Source organism: Chlorocebus sabaeus, chromosome 6 (assembly GCF_047675955.1).
Source record: "Chlorocebus sabaeus isolate Y175 chromosome 6, mChlSab1.0.hap1, whole genome shotgun sequence".
In the NCBI taxonomy this organism is placed as follows: Eukaryota; Metazoa; Chordata; class Mammalia; order Primates; family Cercopithecidae; genus Chlorocebus; species Chlorocebus sabaeus.
The window spans coordinates 20,438,953-20,459,454 of record NC_132909.1 but is presented as its reverse complement, the minus strand read 5'-3'; the positions used below and the strand labels follow the sequence as shown (position 1 = coordinate 20,459,454).

General features: G+C 48.6%; 1 protein-coding gene across 4 annotated transcripts in view; it reads left to right on the top strand.

Moving 5' to 3' along the window:
- The first annotated feature begins 5,551 nt into the window (after nt 1-5,551).
- The window catches only part of ACTN4 (actinin alpha 4), an 83,547-nt gene continuing 68,596 nt past the window's right edge, over nt 5,552-20,502 (top strand). For 2 of the 4 annotated variants that reach the window (XM_007996713.3, XM_007996712.3), the window contains exon 1: nt 5,552-5,811. In XM_007996713.3, coding sequence (XP_007994904.1) covers nt 5,650-5,811 — 162 coding nt within the window. In that variant the 5' untranslated portion in view covers nt 5,552-5,649. The remainder of the gene's footprint in view (nt 5,812-20,502) is intronic. The other 2 variants (XM_007996715.3, XM_007996717.3) reach the window with 2 other exon arrangements.

Here is a 20,502-nt window from a genome sequence, read left to right as displayed (position 1 = left end):
ATGGTCATCGTGTTAGCCAGGATGGTCTCGATCCCCTGACCTTGTGATCCACCCGCCTCGGCCTCCCAAAGTGTTGGGATTACAGGCGTGAGCGAACGCGTCCAGCAATATTTTATTTTATTTTATTTTATTTTATTTTATTTTATTTTATTTTATTTTTGAGACAGGGTCTCACTTTGTCACCCAGGCTAGAGTGCAGTGGTGCGATCTCAACTCACTGCAACCTCGACCTCCTGGACTCAAGTGATCCTCCTGCCTCAGCCCTCCAGGTAGCTGGGAACGCTGGCATGCACCACCACACTTGGCTAATTTTTTATATTTTTTGTAGAGACAGGGTTTCACCATGTTGGCTAGGCTGGCCTCGAACATCCGCGACCAAGGGGATATTTTAAATAAAGTGGTCCGGGAAGGTCTCACTGAGGATGCCGTATTTCCCTGAGACCTGCAGGAGATGGGGCTGTGAGCCCTGGGGACTCAGTGTCTGCGGAAAGTGTTTCTGGGGAGTGGTGACTCTGCCTAACAAGCACAAAGGCCTCATCAGAGGTTGAGTTTGGCGCCTGGTGTGCTTGAGGGACAGCAAGGAGGCCAGCAAGGCGGGGGTACTCTAAGCCTTTTTTTTTTTTTTTTTTTTTTTTTTGAGGCAGTCTCGCTCTGTCACCCAGGCTGGAGTGCAGTGCCATGATCTCAGCTCATTGTAACCTCCACCTCCTGGGTTCAAGCAATTCTCCTGCCTCAGCCACCTGAGTAGTTGGGATTATAGGCATGCACCTCCATGCCTGGCCAATTTTTGTATTTTTAGTAGTGATGGGATTTCCTTATATTGCCCAGGCTTGTCTCAAACTTCTGGTGACAAGTGATCTGCCCGCCTCAGCCTCCCAAAGTGCCGGGATTACAGGTGTGAGCCACCGTGCCAGCTGACTCTAAACTCTTTCAAAAACTAGGTTGAGGCACGGCTTGGGTGGTTCACACTTGTAATCCCAGCATGTAATCCCAGCATTCCCTGAGGTAGGAGGATCACTTGAGGCCAGGAGTTTGAGGCTAGCCTGAGCAACCTAGCGAGACCCCGCCCTCTACTCCCCTCGCCCCCACCACTTGTCTCTACAAAAAATTTAGAAAGTAGCCAGGCGTGGACCGGGCATGGTGACCACACCTGTAATCCCAACACTTTGAGAGGCCGAGATGGGCGGACCATGAGGTCAGGAGATCAAGACCATCCTGGCTAACGCAGTGAAACCCGTTTCTACTAAAAATACAAAAAATTAGCTGGGAATGGTAGCCGATGCCTGTAGTCCCAGCTACTTGGGAGGCTGAGGCAGGAGAATGGCATGAACTCAGGAAGTGGGGCTTGCGGTGAGCCGAGATTGTGTCACTGCACTCCAGCCTCGGCAACAGAGCGAGAGTCCGTCTCAAAAAATAAATAAATAAATAAATTAGCCAGGCGTGGTGGGGTGCACCTGCAGTCCCAGCTACTTGGGAGGCTAAAGCAGGAGGATCACTTGGGCCCAGGAATTTGAGGCTGCAGTAAACTGGAACCATGTCACTGTACTCCAGCCTGGATGACATAGCAAGTTGCTGTGTCAAACGCCACCACCACTAGCAGCACCAACAACAATATCAACAAAACTTGGCTGAGCTGGATGTGATGGTACGTGTTCACAGTCGCAGCTACTCAGAAGGCTGAGGCAGGAGAATCAAGAGTCTGAGCTCAACTTAGGCAAAATATTGAGACCCCTGTCTCCAAAACCAAAAAACTAAAACCCTGGGCTGGTCAGGTAGAGTGGCTCATGCATGTAATCCCTGCACTTTGGGAGGCCAAGGCAGGCAGATCACCTGAGCTCAGGAGTTCAAGACGAGCCTGGCCAACATGGCAAAACCCCTCTCTACTAAAAATACAAAAATTAGTCAGGCATGGTGGTGTATGCCTGTAATCCCAGCTACTCTGGAGGCTGACACAGGAGAATCGCTCGAACCCAGGAGGCGGAGATTGCAGTGAGCCGAGATCGTGCCACTACACTGTGGTCTGGGTAACAGGGCGAGACTCCATCTCCAAAAAAGAAAAAAAAAAACAGACAAAAACACTGGGCTGGACTGGGTAGGGCAAGGCAGGGCAGGGCAGACTCCTCTGCAGCCTTTCTTCCTTTCCTTGACTTTGACTGTTAGCCTGAGCGTGGAGCCACAGGAGGGTTTGGACAGAGGAGAGAGGAACGTGATCTGACTCAGTCATTCATTCACAGGCTCCCTCCAGCTTCTCCTGGGAAAAAGAAGGGGGTGGGAGGGGGAGCTAGGAGACAGTTTGGGAACTGCTGCAATGGCCAGAGGGAAGGCGAGGCGAGGGTAGAAAGAACCTGGGTGGTGCAGTGGGGCAGGGGGAAGTGGGTGGGTTCTGTGTATTCTTTCAAGATGGAATGACAGAATTTCCTGAAGAACTGGATGGGGTTGTGAAGAAAAAGAGGCGTTAAGGATGACCGCAGGGACCGTAGCCTCAGCACCTGCAAGGCTGGAGGTGCACGAATTGAAGAGGGATGACTGTGGAATGGGATGACCATGCTTGGGGGGAAGATCAGGAACTCTGTTTTGGATATTTATTGTTATTATTATTTGAGACGGAGTTTCACTGTTGTTGCCCAGGCTGGAGTGCAATGGTGCGATCTCGGCTCACCGCAACCTCCACCTCCCAGGTTCAAGCGATTCTCCTGCCTCAGCCTCCCGAGTAGCTGGGATTACAGGCATGCACCACTAAGCCCGGCTAATTTTGTATTTTTTAGTAGAGACAGGGTTTTTGGCCTGGCTGGTCTGGAACTCCTGAGCTCTGGTGATCCTCCCACTTCGGCCTCCCAAAGTGCTAAGATTACAGGTGTGAGCCACCACGCCTGGCCGGATATCTATTTTTTTATTTTAATTTTAATTTTTTTTAAGACAGAGTCTTGCTCTGTCACCCAGGCTGGAGTACAGTGGTGCGATCTCAGTTCACTGCAGCCTCTGCCTCCCAAGTTAGGCTCCCTACCTCAGCCTCCTGGGTAGCTGAGATAACAGATGCACACCACCATGCCCGGCTAATTTTTGTATTTTTAGTAGAGATGGGGTTTCACCATATTGGCCAGGCTGGTCTCTAACTCCTGACCTTGTAATCTGCCTGCCTCGACCTCCCAAAGTGCTGGGATTACAGGCATGAGCCACTGCGCCCGGCCATTTATTTTTATTTTTATTTTATTTTTATTTTTTTATTTTTATTTTTATTTTTATTTTTTTTGAGACAGAGTCTCGCGCTGTCGCCCAGGCTGGAGTGGAGTGCAGTGGCCGGATCTCAGCTCACTGCAATCTCCGCCTCCCGGGTTTGCGCCATTCTCCTGCCTCAGCCTCCCGAGTCGCAGGGACTACAGGCGCCCACCACTTCGCCCGGCTATTTTTTGTATTTTTTAGTAGAGATGGGGTTTCACTGTGTTAGCCAGGATGGTCTCGATCTCCTGACCTCGTGATCCGCCCGTCTCGGCCTCCCAAAGTGCTGGGATTACAGGCTTGAGCCACCGCGCCTGGCTATTTTTAATGTAAATATTTTTTTGTAGATATGGGATCTTGTTATGTTACCCCGTCTGGCCTCAAACTCCTGGGCTCGAGCACTCTTTCAGCCTTGACTCCCCAAAGTGCTGGGATTACACGAGTAAGCCACCAGTGCCTAGTTGAATATTTAAATTTAAGATGCTACCTGATGCAGCGGGTCGCACCTTTGTTCAAATGTCTGCCTTCTCCATGAAGCCTACCCGAGTACTTTATTTGCATTCCAGCCAATGCTTGATGTTTTCTTTAAATACTCATCACCTTGGAATATACAATACTACCTATTTTTTACTTTTTTTTTTTTTTGAGATGGAGTCTTACTCTGTCGCCCAGGCTGGAGTGCAGTGGCGTGATCTCCGCTCACTGCAAGCTCCGCCGCCTCCTGGGTTCACGCCATTCTCCTGCCTCAACCTCCCGAGAAGCTGGGACTACAGGCACCAGCCACCACGCCCGGCTAATTTTATTTTTGTATTTTTAGTAGAGACAGGGTTTCAGCGTGTTTGCCAGGATGGTCTTGATCTCCTGACCTCGTGATCTGCCCCCCTCGGACTCCCAAAGTGCTGGGCTCACAGGTGTGAGCCACCGCGCGCGGCCTATTTTTAACTTTTATGTATATTTTTGAGACAGGATTTCACTTCTGGAGTGCATTGGTGTGATCACAGCTCACTGCAGACTGGAACTCCTGGGCTCAAGTGATCTCCCTTCTTCAGCCTCCTGAGTAGCTGGGACTACAGGTGCACACAACCATGCCCAATGAATTTTTAAATTTCTTGTAGAGACAGGTTCTTGCTATGTTGCCCAGGCTGGCCTTGAACTCTTGGGCTCAAGCCATCCTCCCATCTCAGCCTCCCAAAGTGCTGGGATTACAGGTGTGAGCCACTGTTCCTGGCCTGTTTACATATTTTTTTAAAATTTTGTGTGTTGAGGCCAGGTGCAGTGGCTCACGCCTGTAATCCTAGCACTTTGGGAGGCCGAGGCGGGGGGATCACCTGAGGTAGGGAGTTCAAGACCAGCCTGACCTACATGGAGAAATCCCGTCTCGACTACAAATACAAAATTAGCCGGGTGTGGTGGCACACGCCTGTAATCTCAGCTACTCCGGAGGCTGACGCAGGAAAATCGCTTGAACCTGGGAGATGGAGGTTGCAGTGAGCCAAGATCGCGCCATTGTACTCCAGCCTGGGCAACAAGAGCAAAACTCTGTCTCAAAAAAAAAAAAAAAAAATTTGTGTGTTGGCTGTGCGCGGTGACTCACGCCTGTAATTCCAGCACTTTGGGAGGCTGAGGCCGGAGGATCGCTTGAGCTCAAGAGTTCAAGACCAGCCTGGCCAACATGGTGAAACCCTGTCTCTACCAAAAAAATACAAAAATTAGCCGGGCGTGGTGGAGCATGCCTGTGTTCCCAGCTACTCGGGAGGCTGAGGCAGGAGAATTCCTTGAACCCGGGAGGCGGAGGTTGCAGTAAGCCGAGATCGCGCCACTGCACTCCAGCCTGGGAGACAGAGCAAGACTCCGTCTCAAAAAATAATAAAAATAAAAATAGATTTGTGTGCATGTGGCTCCCTTCACTAGAAGGTAGTTTTATGAAGGTCGGGATTTTTTTCTGTTTTTAGTGCCTGCGTAAAACATAGTCTGGTACAAGTAGGTGTTCGATAAATATTTGTTGAATTTGTGTCCCTCAATGGGAACCCGGTGCAGTGCATTTCAAGCCTGAGCTAGTTCAGGTCCGATGGCGGGGCCTGCCTTTATGAATCATTCAAGACTCTGGCCCCGCCCACACGCGAACGACGCGCGCGTTCTCGCGGGAGAGGGGGCGTGGCTCGCACCCGGGCTGAGTCGGGTGGCGGGGAAGGGGGACTCTGCGCAGGCGCCAAGCTCCTAAGCGCGGCCTTGGTGCCTTTTCAGGTTTGGCAGGCGGGCGCGCGCGGGAGGGCGGCAACCTCGGCACTGTGCGCAGGCGCGGCGGGCAGTGCGCAGGCGCGGGCGGAGGGCGGGCTGAAGCGGCTGAAGCGGCGGCAGCTGCGGCGGCTCGGGCAGAGGGGCGGGAGCTGAGGCGGGAGCGGACAGGCTGGTGGGCGAGCGAGAGGCGGCGGAATGGTGGACTACCACGCGGCGAACCAGTCGTACCAGTACGGCCCCAGCAGCGCGGGCAATGGCGCTGGCGGTGGGGGCAGCATGGGCGACTACATGGCCCAGGAGGACGACTGGGACCGGGACCTGCTGCTGGACCCGGCCTGGGAGAAGCAGCAGCGCAAGGTGCGCGGCCCGCGGGCCGGACGGGCTGGAGGGGCTTTTCCAAGGGGGCCTGGGGAGGGGTAGGAGGTCCTGAAAGGTAACTGGAGCGTCTGTGATGGCAACGGGGGAGTCCCGAGAAGGAATAGGCGGGTCCGGGAAGGGAATTGGAGTCCTGAGAAGGAATAACCGAGCTCGAGGAAGGAATTGGGAATCTGAAAAGAGAATTGGCGTCCGGGTGGGGAATATGGGAGTTAAAAAAAAAAAAAGGAATCGGGAAGCCAGATGAAGGATTTGGAGGGTCTGGGCGTGCCATTAGGGGAAACCGAGGAGATGACTGGGCAGGCTGAAATGGAACTGGGATCCGAGGCGGGCTTGAAGGGTTCGAGCATGGGTTGGAGGTGCTGGGAGGAGAATCACAGGAGGCTTGGAAGGGAATTTCTGGGTCTGGGAAGTGTGAGGAGGAGCTCGAGTGTGGAGGGGTTGGTTATTTTGGAGAGCAGAAAGATCTGAAGGAGATTGGAATTGGGGGAGCCTCAGGTTGGGGGAGTTCTAAAGGGGATGAAGAATCAAGTGTGAGGATGGAATGGAGATTGTGGGGTCTGAAGACGGGTGGGAGGACTAGGGAGGCTGGGAAGGTGAAAACAGAGGGGCTAAGGGTAGAATTGGACATGAAAAGACATGGGCTTAGGGTATGAGGAAGGTAGAGGTGCCAGGACAGGGTCTGAGGAGGGTGGGGTGCGGAAGGAAGAAGTTAAGGGGCCCGTGAATGAGACGTTTTTGAAGGGGGTGAGATTTATTTGGGGTGCCCTGTTCCAAAGGGAAGAGAAGATTGAGAGATAGGAGGAATAAGAGGAATTGATGAGGGATCGAGAAGCCGAAGTGGGGGGGTATACGGAGAGTGTTTGGGGATAATTTGGGGAGGGGTTTCTGAAGAATTGATGGGAAGCTGAAAAGCTAAAGCGTTGGAGAGAGTGAGGAAGTGTAGAGGGGGAAGGTGAGATGGGTGGGAGGGAGTGTGAGCTGGAATGGTGGATAATGGGAGGGAGGTTCGTTTAGGAAAATGAAAGTCTCATTAGAAAGGGAATGCCTAATGGATAGACTGAGAAAGGAATGTGGGGAAGGGGCGCTGGCTCCTGGAGGTGCAGTCCCGGGACTGGAGAGCGTGTGTGTCGTGCAGGGAGAATAAGGAGTTTGGGGAGGAAGTGGTGAGAGAGTCCAGGAAGAATTGTGTCTTTTTCGGAAGAGAGCGCAGGCAGGTGAAGGGATCCTGAAGCAGAGACTGTTTCCAGGTGGCGCTGTTTTTGGGGTGGGGGGAGAGCAACTCGGGAGGGCCCCAGAGCAGTGAAAAGGTGATCAGAAGTGGAATGGGATCCCCGAGTGAGGTGTCAGTGTCTGTGTGTGTGTGGGGGGGTAATCCAGTGTGGTTGAAGGGGGGGAGCTCTGAGTGTGCAGAAAGAGCTAAAGGAAGGAGCGTGGTGAGTGGGTGTGTGTGGGGAAGGGGTTATTCAGAAGTTTTGTGTGTGAAATGGGTGGGAGGTACTTGAAGTTGGAAGCATTTCGTGGGATCTGGAGATCTGGATTTTCTTTCCAGATTTGTTACTGATTAGCTCTGTGGCCTTGGACAAGACCCTTGAACTCTCCATGCAGTTTTGTTATCTGCAAAATGCGAAGGGGTCCGAGGGGTCCCTGTGGTGATTCTGTTAATAAAGAGGGATGTGTGTAGAGGTGGGACTTTGGACAGGGCTCTGAAGGTTTGGGAGAGTGGGTTTGGTGGATTTTCAGGAACAGACTACAGGGCTTTGAGTGGTGAGCTGGCAGAGTGGCGAGTGACTGGAAGCTTCTCGAGGGCGTGAATTGGTGGCCAGGAGCTCGGCACAGGCAGCCTAGCCGAGGCTGGAGGGGAAAGGGTCGGAAGGGTGGAAAGAGCAACTGTTCCAAGGCAGCCTGAGGTGGGGCCAGGCATAACCTTGGATCCATTACCATCGTTGCTTGAATTTCCTCATCCGTAGTAACTGAGGGGGGGTGTCAGTGGCTTGGTGGGAGTGGTGTCCTTATCCGTGGCCCCACCTACCACAGAGTGGACATGTTGTGATAGTTGGCATAAATTCACTTTTTGAGGGGAAGGCGAGATCTGTTCTGGAGTCTCAACAATAATTTATTGCCCGAGGCAGTGCCAGGTTGGAAAAGGTTAAGAGTTGCCAAGAGACCTGGAAAGTTGGGAGGGAGCAGGGTCTACAGTGGTGGTTTTGAGAACGTCTAGGCTTTGTCTTCTGCAGCTGAAGGTGCTGGAGAAAATGAACCCCTCACCCTTTTTTCTCAGGTGATAGGGGTGGGAGACCTTCCTTTTCTCTCCCTGTCTTCTGCCACTCCCCAAGTGACTCCTTTTGCCAGCCGGTTCCACTCCCTCCCAAGAGTTAGGGTGTGGGCTTTGTTCGTAGTTATAGTGTCCCTTGCTCACAGGGTGAGGCTGGGGCACCATTCAGGCCCTGGACGGAAACCAGGACTCCCCGGAACCTCCAAGCCTTGCTGCCATGTGTCATTCTCTTACCTCCCAGCTTCCTTCCTCCGGGGCCGGGCAGGGTTGAGGGAAGAGGGTGGCTCACAGCGTCCCCTAATACCATCTGCTTTTGTGTCTCAACCAGGGCCCGATTCTAGTAACTCCTGCTTTACACCTCCTCCAGCAAATATTTACCCTTAGCAGCTCTGTGGGGGAAACTACTGCTTTACCTCTGTGCCCTTTCCTGTTATGGGGTAGGGATCCTTTCTGAAATGGGGCAAGGAGTAATGGAAAGGAGTACCCCAATCTGTGTGGCTCTCTACCTTCCTACTAAGAAACATCCCGTGCTCCCAGGCTGGCTGGGTGTTTTTTTTTTTTTTTGGAGACGGAGGTTTGCTCTTGTTGCCCAGGCATGATCTTGGCTCACCGCAACCTCTGCCTCCCGGGTTCAAGCGATTCTCCTGCCTAAGTCTCCCAAGTAGCTGGGATTGCAGGCATGAGCCACCGCACCTGGACTGGCTGGGTTTTTTCTACATTGCAGTGTTGCTTTAGTGAATGACAGATTGCCCTTCTTGCCTCTCCAAGGCTGAACCACTGGGCACAGGAGGAGTGACAGTCCTGGGAGTTCTGTACATGCATACTTCAAAAAAAATGTATCCAGAACAGCTGTAGGCCCTCAAAGTGGGTAGAATGGAATTCTTCTAGGAATTAAGCAAGAGTTGGCCCAAATCAGAGGGGACGTGTGTCTCATTTCTGCTTGGAAGCCCTTTGCTCTGACTTCTAGGGACCCCGTAACCCATAAGTAGGTCATGCAACAGTTTTTACACAAGAGGGCCATGAACGTGCTCCTGGCAGGGTGAAGAAGCGTTGTTCTGGTCTTTGAGCAAATTCTTGAGCAATTACAGTTCTGGGCCACAGTTCCCTCTCCCAGTTTCTAAAAGTGGCCTGGGTAACCCTCATCACCCTCTGTTGTCCTGGAAGGGTAAGATCTCTTGAAGGTTATGCCAAATCTCATTACAGCAAGAAGAAATGCCTCACTTGCTGAGTTTCCGTGTTCATTGAAACATCACTATTTCAGGGGCCTCAGTGTTTCAACCTTGACCTTTGGCTTTTTTTTTTTTTCTTTTGGAGACTGAGTTTTGCTCTTGTTGCTCAGAGGACTGTATTAGGTATGAGTTAATTATTTGAAAGGTTTTTTTTTTTTTTTGAGACAGAGCCTCACTCTGTTGCTCAGGCTGGAGTGCAGTGGTGTGTGATCTTGGCTCACTGCAACCTCTGCCTTCCAGGTTCAAGCAATTTTCCTGCCTCAGCCTCCCAAGTAGCTGGGACTATAGGCGTGTGCCACCATGCCTGGCTAATTTTTGTATTTTTAGTAGAGACAGAGTTTCACCATGTTGGCCAGGCTGGTCTCTAACTCCTGACCTCAAGTGATCCGCCTGCCTCGGCCTCCCAGAGTGCTGGGATTACAGGTGTGAGCCACTGCGCTCTGTCTTATTTTTCTTTTTCTTTTTCTTTTTTTTTTTTTTTTTTTTTTGAGACGGAGTCTCGCTCTGTCGCCCAGGCTGGAGTGCAGTGGCCAGATCTCAGCTCACTGCAAGCTCCGCCTCCCGGGTTTACACCATTCTCCTGCCTCAGCCTCCCGAGTAGCTGGGACTACAGGCGCCCGCCACCTTGTCTGGCTAGTTTTTTGTATTTTTTAGTAGAGATGGGGTTTCACCGTGTTAGCCAGGATGGTCTCGATCTCCTGACCTCGTGATGCGCCCATCTCGGCCTCCCAAAGTGCTGGGCTTAGTCTTGAGCCACTGCGCCTGGCCTTAAAGTAGATATTTTCTTAAAGTAGATATTTTTTTCTTTTTAAAGGCTGATAATGGAGGCCCCAAAGTAGCCATCTGTTATTTTGTTCCATTACTCTAATTGCTTGCCTCTTAGGATCTGGCTAAGACTAACAGTTTTCAAAATTGAATAACACACTTACAAAAAAAAAAAAAAAAAAAAAAAGGAACCAAACTTAAACTCAACTGTTATCTAGAAAAAAGACTGTGTAAATATGTGTGAGAGGCAAGTATACTCTGTTTGTCCTCTTGTAAGAGGGGTAGGGGAAGCCACTCAGCTGCTAGCACTCTGTTCTCTCCCCTCATCCTCTCCAGAATGTATTTTAGAACTTGACTCTTCTAATGACTGAAGAAAAGGTGGGGTATGGGAAGATGGCCTGGGACTGCAGGGTCACTCACACTCCCCTGGCTAAGAGTTGAGATCTGGCTAGTGCCCTGGAGTGGTGCCTGCCACTCACCTAATCCTAGGCAGTTCAGGGTGTGGGCCCAGGATTGCCCTCTGCCTTTTGAAACACCCTTGCTGGTTCCGGCTTCTGAGACCAACAGGGAGGCTACTTTGGCGGCAGGGAGCTGACTCACCCTCCAGCTGGAACTGGTGCTAAAAGCTTCCATTTAATGGCAGCTGACTGCTTGGCCCCAAGTGGGCCGCCTTGTGGGGGAAGTGTTGGAGGAGGCAGGGTGGTGTGTGAATATCCAGGTAGTGCTGGTGCTATTAAGCTCTGACACAGTCAGGGAGGTCAGTTAAAATGGAGTCTTATGGCCAGGCACCGTGGCTCACGCCTGTAATCCCAGCACTTTGGGAGGCTGAGGTGGGCATGGGAGGCTGAGGCGGGCATGGGCAGATCACCTGAGGTCAGGAGTTCAAGACCAGCCTGGCCAACATGGTGAAACCCCGTCTCTACCAGAAATACAAAAATTAACTGGGCATGGTGGCAGACGCCTGTAATCCTAGCTACTCAGGAGGCTGAGGCAGGAGAATTGCTTGAACCTGGGAGGCAGAGATTGCAGTGAGCCGAGATCGCACTACTGCACTCTAGCCTGGGTGACAGAGCAAGCCTCCATCTCAAAAAAAAAAAAAAAAGTGGTCTTGTACTCTCAAAACGTCCTTTTAATCAGATGACAGGGGAGCAGGGACAAGTTTAAGTCTAAGCCTCTGGGGTGGGGAGTTTTGCCGTTTCAGCATATGCTTCAGTCATGGCAGACTTTGGCCAGACAGCGCCCTTTTACAGAGTGAACTGAGTGTGTAGCACAAGTTATCTGCCAGTGCTATTTAGCAAATAGAATAGAGCCAAAAAAAAATTGATTTGGGAAGACCCAAGGAATTTGAAACTGTTGAGATGAACACTTTCAGCATTTGCTACACTGATTTATGTTGTGCTGGGAATTGTACAAGCCTTTAACCAGATCTTAGGGTTGTTCTTTTAAAAAAGAATGATTTCCTTGCTGCTGCTTTTACTTTTTTGAAGGGCAGAAGGGAAGGGCAAATATAATTAGCGAACAGCTGTTTGCTCTAGTATCACTTGCTCATTCAGGTTTTCTGAATAGCTGAAATATCAACATGTTTATCTCTTCCCTGGCCTTAGTATATCCTAGAGCAGTGTTTCTCCCGGCTTTATCTTTATTCCTTCATTTAGTGAACTCCGTGTTCTCATCATTCACATTTTGTTCCCTTCCCTCTGTTTCCTTCCTTTGCCTTCATTTATATATTTAGTTTACAGAATAACAAAAGCACTCGTGTTACCTTTAAACAAGGTAAAACTTAAACAGTTTTTTCCTCCTTTTCTTTTTTCATGGAAATAAGAGGCAAGTGATAGCAAGTGGGTAATTCAATGGCAGTGGTAACTGAAGCACTGACCTGTTACAAGAGAGACGGAAGCTTCTACTTGAACAGATACAAACACTGTCATCCGTGGAGATTTGAAAGAAGTCTTTCTATCACTGGGTAGTTTGAGAGCTCATTAGTCTTCTTTAGGATGGGTTTAAATTTGGAAACATCAAAGCAAGTTACAAGGAAACTTAGTTTTATAGTGTTGGCAGGGTAGGCGCCAGAATTTGTTATAAAGTATCTGAAAGTGGCACAAGTATCACTTAACTTTTCTTCAAGAAGGTCTATGAGTTACATTTTATTCAGTATCCCAGGTATCAAGGAGTGTAACTTTCAATGAATCAAAGAGAAACAGAATCATTTTAAATTCCAGCCTCTGTTTAAAGAAGGATCTTATGAAGGGGAGAAATTAACCACCTGACCCAGAGAAGGATCCTGCCTCCTCCAGAAAGTGAAATTGGCCAGGCACAGTGGCTCACACCTGTAATCCCAGCACTTTGAGAGGTCGAGGTGGGTGGATCACATGAGGTCAGGCGTTCAAGACCAGCCTGGCCAACATGGTGAAACCCCGTCTCTACTAAAATACAAAATTAGCCCGGCATGGCGGTGCACCCCTGTAATCCCAGCTACTGGGGAGGCTGAAGCAGGATAATCACTTAAACCTGGAAGGCGGAGGTTGCAGTGAGCTGAGATTAGCCACTACACTCCAGCCTGGATGACAGAGTGAGACTCCGTCTCAAAAAAAAAAAAAAAAAAAAAGGAAAAAGAAAAGGAGTGAAATCTTTGCATATATTTAACTGGCAAGAGCATCCTTACATCAGTGCTTGGGAAGTTTTATTCAAGTAGCGATCTCCCTGCGATTATAAAAATCCCCGAGACATTTGTCTTAGTGTTGTGCCTTTTTTGGTTGTGTTTTTTCACGTCCCTCCCCTCCCCATTCTCCATAAACAACAGAGGCATTAACTTGGAATGTCCATAGAAAGTCTTAGAAGCTGATTGGTGTAACTTGCTTGCCTTCCCTTTAGTTTGAACAGCGTTTACTCTGGAAGAGGTCAGTGGCCTTTTTCTTGGTTGTGATTTATGCAAGTGTTATCTGAAGGCGAGTGGAGTGAGTTTACGTGGGATTTGCTGTTTGCCACCTGTTGTTGTGCTGGCTCCTGCCTTCCTGGGATGAGTTCCATTCCCTCCCCCTCTCCCAGGAGTGAGGGACCGTCCTGTGGCTCCCCAGCCAGAGTAGTCCCCCTGTGCTTATCCCCTTCCTTCCTAAACTGCAGCCATTTGTGATTTTCCATAACCACTTTTATAGACACATAATAATTTCCTTTGAATCAGTTTGCATTTTAAGTTTTAAAAGGAAGACTGACAAGAGTATGGCAACTGGAAAACCCAGCTTCCCTGGCCATAAATATAATAGAAGGAAACTGCAAAAATAAACACATTGAAAACAAAACAGTGTTGTTTCCAGGTGGTTACTAAAGGCCCCGGGCCTAAGTCCTGCTGGCTTTGTTAGAAAGGGATTGGCAAGTGTTGGTGAGGTGTTAAAGACCCGCCAGCACCGAGCAGAGACTTTCTCTTTGAAGTCATCAGGTTTATAAGAGAATCAAAGGAAATACCTTTCTTAATGTGATTCAAGGTTTAGGGTAAGGTGTAGATAATCCTTAAAATTTTCCATGTGTGCATGTCACACTTAAAAAAAAAACTTGAGGCCGGGCGCGGAGGCGCAAGCCTGTAATCCCAGCACTTTGGGAGGCCGAGACGGGCGGATCACGAGGTCAGGAGATCGAGACCATCCTGGCTAACTAACACGGTGAAACCCCGTCTCTACTAAAAAATACAAAAAACTAGCCGGGCGAGGTGGCGGCGCCTGTAGTCCCAGCTACTCGGGAGGCTGAGGCAGGAGAATGGCGTGAACCCGGGGGGCGGAGTTTGCAGTGAGCCGAGATCGCGTCACTGCACTCCAGCCTGGGCGACAGAGCGAGACTCCGTCTCCAAAAAAAAAAAAAAAACTTGATCTCATCTGGTCGAGGAGGGCAGGGCAGCACCTTGTCCAGGAACACACAGCCCCTCTTGGCTCTGTGTGTCATCCCACCATACTAGACTGGAACATATGGCTCATGATTGGATGATGCTTGATTCATCTTCAGTTTCAAGTGTTAGTGCTTTGGGGGTTTTGTAAGAAACCAGGACACATTGAAAATATAGTCATTTCTCAGTATCTGTGGGGGATTGGTTCCAGGAACCCCCTTATATACCAAAATCCACAGATGCTCAAGTTCCTTATGTAAGATAAAACGATGTGTTATTTGCATTTTAACTATACACATCCTCCTGAATACTTTAAATCATCTCTAGATTACTTATAACCTAATGCTAAATGCTACGTAAATGGTTATTACACCGTACTGTTTAGGGAATAATGACAAGAAAAATACGTACGTGTTCAGTGCAGATGCAACCGTTCATTTTTTTCTTCCAGTATTTTCGATCCATCGTTGATTGAATTCATAGATACAGAACCCATGGATACAGAGGGCTAACTATAAGAAATGTGGGTTTATCATTTGCTCCTCACACAACTTTTTTCTTTCTTTTTCTGTCTTTCGTTCCTTTTTTTTGAGACAGGGTATCACTCTTTTTACCGAGGCTGGAGTGCAGTGGGACAGTCTTGGCTCACTGCAGCTTTCACCTCTGGGGCTCAAGCCATCCTCCCACCTTAGCCTCCCAAGTAGCTGGGACTAGAGGCGCATGCCACCATGCCTGACTAATTTTTGTATTTTTGTAGAGATGGGGTTTTGCTGTGTTGCCCATTCTGGTCTCAGCTCCTAAAGTCTTGGGATTACAGGTGTGAGCCACTGTGCCCAGCCAACTTTTTCTTCTTAAGGCTTCAGTTTTCTTCTTAAGAGTTGGGCCCCTCCCACGAAGAAAGCACACTGCCACCCCATCAGCCGATTGGAACCCTCCATCCTGAAAGGAAAGCAGTGCCCTCCTGCTGAGTTAACAAGGCTTATTTAAATGTTTTTCTTCCTAATATCAGAGCAGAACAGATTCTTTGTCTTCCAGTGGAACTATCCACATGGGGCAGAAGTAGTTGGAAGCGGCAGTTAGTACCCTGCAGAACACAATGAAGTCATCTTGGGAAATATCGTGGATGGTGTTGCAGTGATTGAATGGTGTATAGAACACCAGCAATACAATAGCATTTGTGTCTTCAGCTTCAGGCAGGAATAAAGAAGACTTTGTGGTTTGTTTTATGTTTTTTAAAGTTCCTCCCCCAAAAGGTGTGGGGCTGAGTGATGTCTGTCACCAGCTTTCTAGTGGGTTTTTCTTTTCATCTTTTCCCCTCCCTGATGCCTTTTGAGAGTGGGTGGAAGCCACAGTCTAGGTGGATCAGAGGAAGCACAGAAGGCAGGCAGTATACCCCACTTTATGTTCTCCATGTCTAAAGGGAACACATTTGGTTTTTGTTTTGTTTTGATTTTTTAGAGACAAGGTCTCACTGTCACCCAGGCTGGAGTGCAGTGGCCTGATCATAGCTCACTGCAGCCTTGAACTCCTGGGCTTGAGGGATCTTTCAGCCTCAGCCTCCCTAGTAGCTGGGATTATGTGTGCACCACCATGGCCAGCTAAATTTAATTTTTTTTTTTTTTTTTTTTTTTTTTTTGAGATGGAGTCTCGCTCTGTCACCCAGGCTGGAGTGCAGTGGCACCATCTCAGCTCACTGCAACCTCTGCCTCCCAGGTTCAAGCGATTCTCCTGCCTCACCTTCCCGAGTAGCTGGGGTTACAGGCACGCGCCACGACGCCCAGCTAATTTTTGTATTTTTAGTAGAGACAGGGTTTCACCATGTTGGCCAGGCTGGTCTCGAGCTCCTGACCTTAAGCAATCCACCCACCTTGGCCCCACAAAGTGCTGGGGTTACAGGCATGAGCCACCACGCCCAAACTAATTTTTAAATTTTTTGTAGAGACTGGGTTTTACTATGTTGCCCAGGCTTTCAGTCTGCAAAAAACCCAAGATAAAGAGTTTTAATATCTTACCTCCTGAGTAGTAATGACTGATTCCAGTTCTAAGAATGTCTTAATTATAGCCATCCAGATTGAGGGCACTGCAGGAAGTGAAATAGATGCATTTCTTTTTTCTTTCTTTCTTTTCGTTTTTTAAATACACACTTCATTTTGGTGGTAAAGGCCAGTTTGAGGTTAGGAGAGGCATTACGGAAGGAAGCTTGCAAAGCTTGCAGGTGATTCAGCATCTGGGCATGCTGGGAAGTTGCCTGAGGGGGACGTCACAATAAGACGACTGTGGGTCTATAGCCTGCCTTAGCAAAATGACAGGCCTTCTTTTACCAAGGCCAAGGGCAGTGCTGGAGGCTGACTTCAGTCAGTGTCATCAAGGCCTTAACAAATTACTATTCTATGATCACTCTCCATCTGGGTGTGAGTAAAAGGTATTTAGTTGCTATCACCATGGAAACCGAGTTGCTTACTTACTGTTTTGGGGAGTGCCCTCATACCAGAGGCAGTGCTAATGGTGGAGTGTTAGGCCCCTGGGCAGAAAAAAAGATCCTTCCACTTGGTATCACAGGAAAATACCTACATGCACAGCAGCCTTGCCAGGTAGGGGATGAAGGGCCTCTGTCCTCAGGGCAGGAGTTGGGCCAGTTGATTTTATTGATGAGGAGTGTGCATTTGTGCATGAGAGAGGGAGAAGAAAAAGGAGAGCACTCCATGAAAGCCGCTGCTGGCTTTGTAGCCTAGAAGAGTGCTTTTTTCTCTAGGAGTTTAGAGTTGGAATCTCAGCTATGTGACTTCTTAATAGTAGGGCAAAATATGCCTGTATCTTTTGCCTACTTCCACAAACACTGATAAATTAAAAAGAACTCTAAAGTTTCCCACAAATCCCAAGCACAAGTAACTTTTTTAAAAAATCCACATCCTCCCTACTCCAAATCTAACAGCAAATCCTTTTCTCCCTGTCACTCCCTGCTTTTCTTCAAGAAAATACCTTGCCTTAAACTGTTTATTGGATGAAAATATTAAACGCTTTCACAAAGTGCTTCTTTGGCTGTTACTGGTGTGGCTTGCATTTGGAAGGGTCAGAGATTTGAAGACTTCTGTGATCTTCCAGTTCTGGCCTATGAAATGCAGTCAGTTTCAAAATTCAAAATGTCTGGAAGAGCCAACTTGCCAGGCCGGTTCAAGGGCAATCAGATGAATCGACTCTTCTTACAGGCTGTCTGCGAACCAGTCATGATTCAGATTTTCAAGTCCTGGAAGGTATCCAGACGGTAAACATCACCAGGATTGTGAAGCAGTTACCTTTTTTTTTTTTTTTTTTTTGGATCATTTGAGCTACACTGCCAAGACTGTGGTAGGACTTGTCTGTGTAAAACAGAAAGGGCTGTCTCTAGATGTCTTTTTCAAGGATGTTTGTTGTAGTCACCCGACACTGTCTTGTGGTGGGGTGAGATGAAATACCTAGAACAGTTAGGGGAGGGCCTTCTTGGCCATTTTTTGAAGTAATTTTCCCTTTCCATTTGTACCTTTTTTTTTTTTTTGAGACAGAGGCTCACTCTGTCACCCAGGCTGGAGTGCAGTGGTGCGATCTTGGCTCATTGCAACCTCCGCATCCTGGGTTCAAGTGATTCTCCTGCCTTAGGCTCCCGAGTGGCTGGGACTACAGGCATGCACCACCACGCCCAGCTAGTTTTTGTATTTTTTAGTAGAGATAGGGTTTCACCATGTTGGCCAGGCTGGTCTCAAACTCTTGACCTCATGATGCTCACCTAGGCTTCCCAAAGTGTTGGGATTACAGGCATGAGCCACCGCGCCCAGCCCCTTTGTAACTTTCATTAACACTGATGAGGCACAAGCCATGGGATAGAATCGACTCCATTGAGAGCTGTGAGCCAATTGAGGGATGATTGGGTAATAGATTGTGGCTTAAAGCTGTGGAAGGTAAGGGGTGACACTTGACTCCTACCAGCCTTATAGAAACACCTCAGAGATTCACAGGAAACAAACTTTGACCATAGAAATAGAAGATTCACAGCGCACCGAGTTCTCTTAGCAGCTGCCTCAGCGTTGAGAAAGTTTTGGGCCTCTTTAATAAACCAGCACAGAGAAGTTCTTGCCAAATACGGCCTGCTCTCGGGCCACAGGGTTAGCTTAGGAGACAGCTTTCTTGCCTAAAAATAAATGCATGTTCCTATCAGACATTCCAAACATAGTTTAAACATGAGACTTATGAGCAGCAGCTCAGACTCTGTGGGTTCAATTATGTCAGAGTATGGGCAGTGAGGGCTTTTGGGGAGCGTGCCCCCTGATTTGGGATTGGTTGTGGCCACCAAGGAAATCAGAAGACCAAATGCAAAACTTCCTCCATCTTATTTCTATATGGTTTTTTTTTTTTTTTTTTTTTTTTTTGAGTTGGAGTCTTGTTCTGTTGTCCAGGCTGGAGTGCAGTGGCGCAATCTCGGCTCACTGCAGCCTCTGTCTCCCAGGTTCAAGCCATTATTTTCCTGCCTCAGCCTTCCAAGTACCTGGTACTACAGGCGTGGCCATCATGTCCAGCTAATTTTTGTATTTTTAATAGAGACAGGGTTTTGCCATGTTGGCCAGGCTGGTCTCGAACTCCTGACCTCAAGTGATCCGTCCACCTCTGCCTCCCAAAATGCTGGGATTACAGGCATGGGCCACCGCCCCCAGCCTTATTTCTATATGTTCTTGATTTATCACAGGCTGGTGGGGGAGACAGCATGCATATAAATAATGAACAAGGTAAGTTCAGATAGGATTGCGTGCTATAAATTAAATAACAGCTAGCATTTTACCTTGTCCTAGACACTATTCTAAGTGCTTCCCATGGACTGACTTGTATAATCTTGTGAGGCGGGTGTTGTTACCCTTACATGCAGAAATGGATCCATGGGCCTTTAAGCTACTTGCCCGTGTGACTGTGCCAGGATTTGAATGTAGAAGTTGAGGCTTTCAAGTTTATGCTGTTATTTCTACACTACACTGAAGTCTAGTTATTGGGAATGGTTTTTCGAGAGGGTGGTGAGGGGAGGAGTGTGCAGCGCAGGTACTTTAGATGGATACGAATGTCTCGAAGAGGTGGCATTTCAGCTGTTCCTTAACAGATGAGAAAGAGGGAACCAAGAGAGCACCAGAGGAATGTGCTTCCAACAGAGGAAACCAGGCGAGGGGGCGCCCGAGGAGCAGAAAGGCCCGAGTGGTCAGAGCAGGGCCTGTGAAAGAGATGAGCACAGCCAGATTGCTTAGAGCTGTGTTGTCAGAAGTGCTGATGAGTCTACATTCAACTTGCGCCTGCAAACTCAGTCCCTCTTAGATGCCAGTAGGTCAGGAACCTCATGCTTCCAGGACTCTGGCACTCCCACCCTTTCCTCCCAGGCCTCCTGGACAGGCCAAACCAGAACTGACTTCTAAAGTGGAAACTCCAAGATGGCAGAACATGAAGCCAAACAAAAGCTGCAGTTATCTCTGTGATGATTTCAGCAGTGGGCACCTGTATTTGATTAAAGCGTTGGTAATTTTGAATCTGGAGTTTTATGGCACTGTGTGTACTCATAATGGCTTTGTAGCGTGGCTTTCTTAGGGAGCTTAACTTTTACAACACAAACAAGTTCCAGTCCCCTTTGGTCCCATGAAGAGGCCATTTCTACCTGGTGGGATGCCACTTGCTTTACAAAGCATCTTTTGTAAAATGTTGAGTCTCCTTCTTTGAAGATGGAAGCCAGGAAGCCTGATTTTTTTTCCTACAATAAATATTGTAGAAGATGGCAGCCTGATTTTTAAACTGGCTTTTCTCCTAGGTCCTTTCCTTCTCTATAAATGCCTCTTTCACTTAGTGTTTCCTCCTTGTTTCCTTTTGGTCAGGTGGAGTGAGGGTGGTTCTAGTTCAGAGAAAGAGACAGGCATGCAGGCTGATTCAGTCTGAGGAATACTAGCTTTCTGTACCTCACTGGAAACCAGTCCAGGAATACTAGGTTTCACTAGGTTTCATCGCACCCACAACTCCCCATTTGAAGGCAGAGCTTGTCAAACGAGTTATGTGGCCTTTACTTAAGGAGGGAGGAGCAGCAACAGAGAGCTCGGGGCTATTGATAGACACTGCTGCCTCTGTACACAGAGCACCCGGCAAGAAGTTACCTTCATGGGTTGTCTAGAGTGAACGTGGGCTGGGATTCTCTCCGCTTTACCACTGACGATTCGACAGCAAAAATCACCCCTGTGGGTAGATTATGAGGGAGTAAATGAGTATGGTGACCTGTGATGGTGCAGCCAGCCCAGCTGCTTCAGCTAAAAAGATGATGGTGAGATTTCCATTCTCCTGGCAGCATACCCATGTGAACTTGTTAAATCTTTTAAGTAGCTGTATAGGAGGGGAGATAAGTGTGTGTGTATGTTTATTCTTATCCCCTTAAATACAAAAACAAAACTTCCCCTTTATAAAATCAATTCAGGGCGGGAAGAGGTGCATGGCACATGGAAAATGTGTCGGATTAGATTGAGTCCTACCCCACGTTTGGGACACAG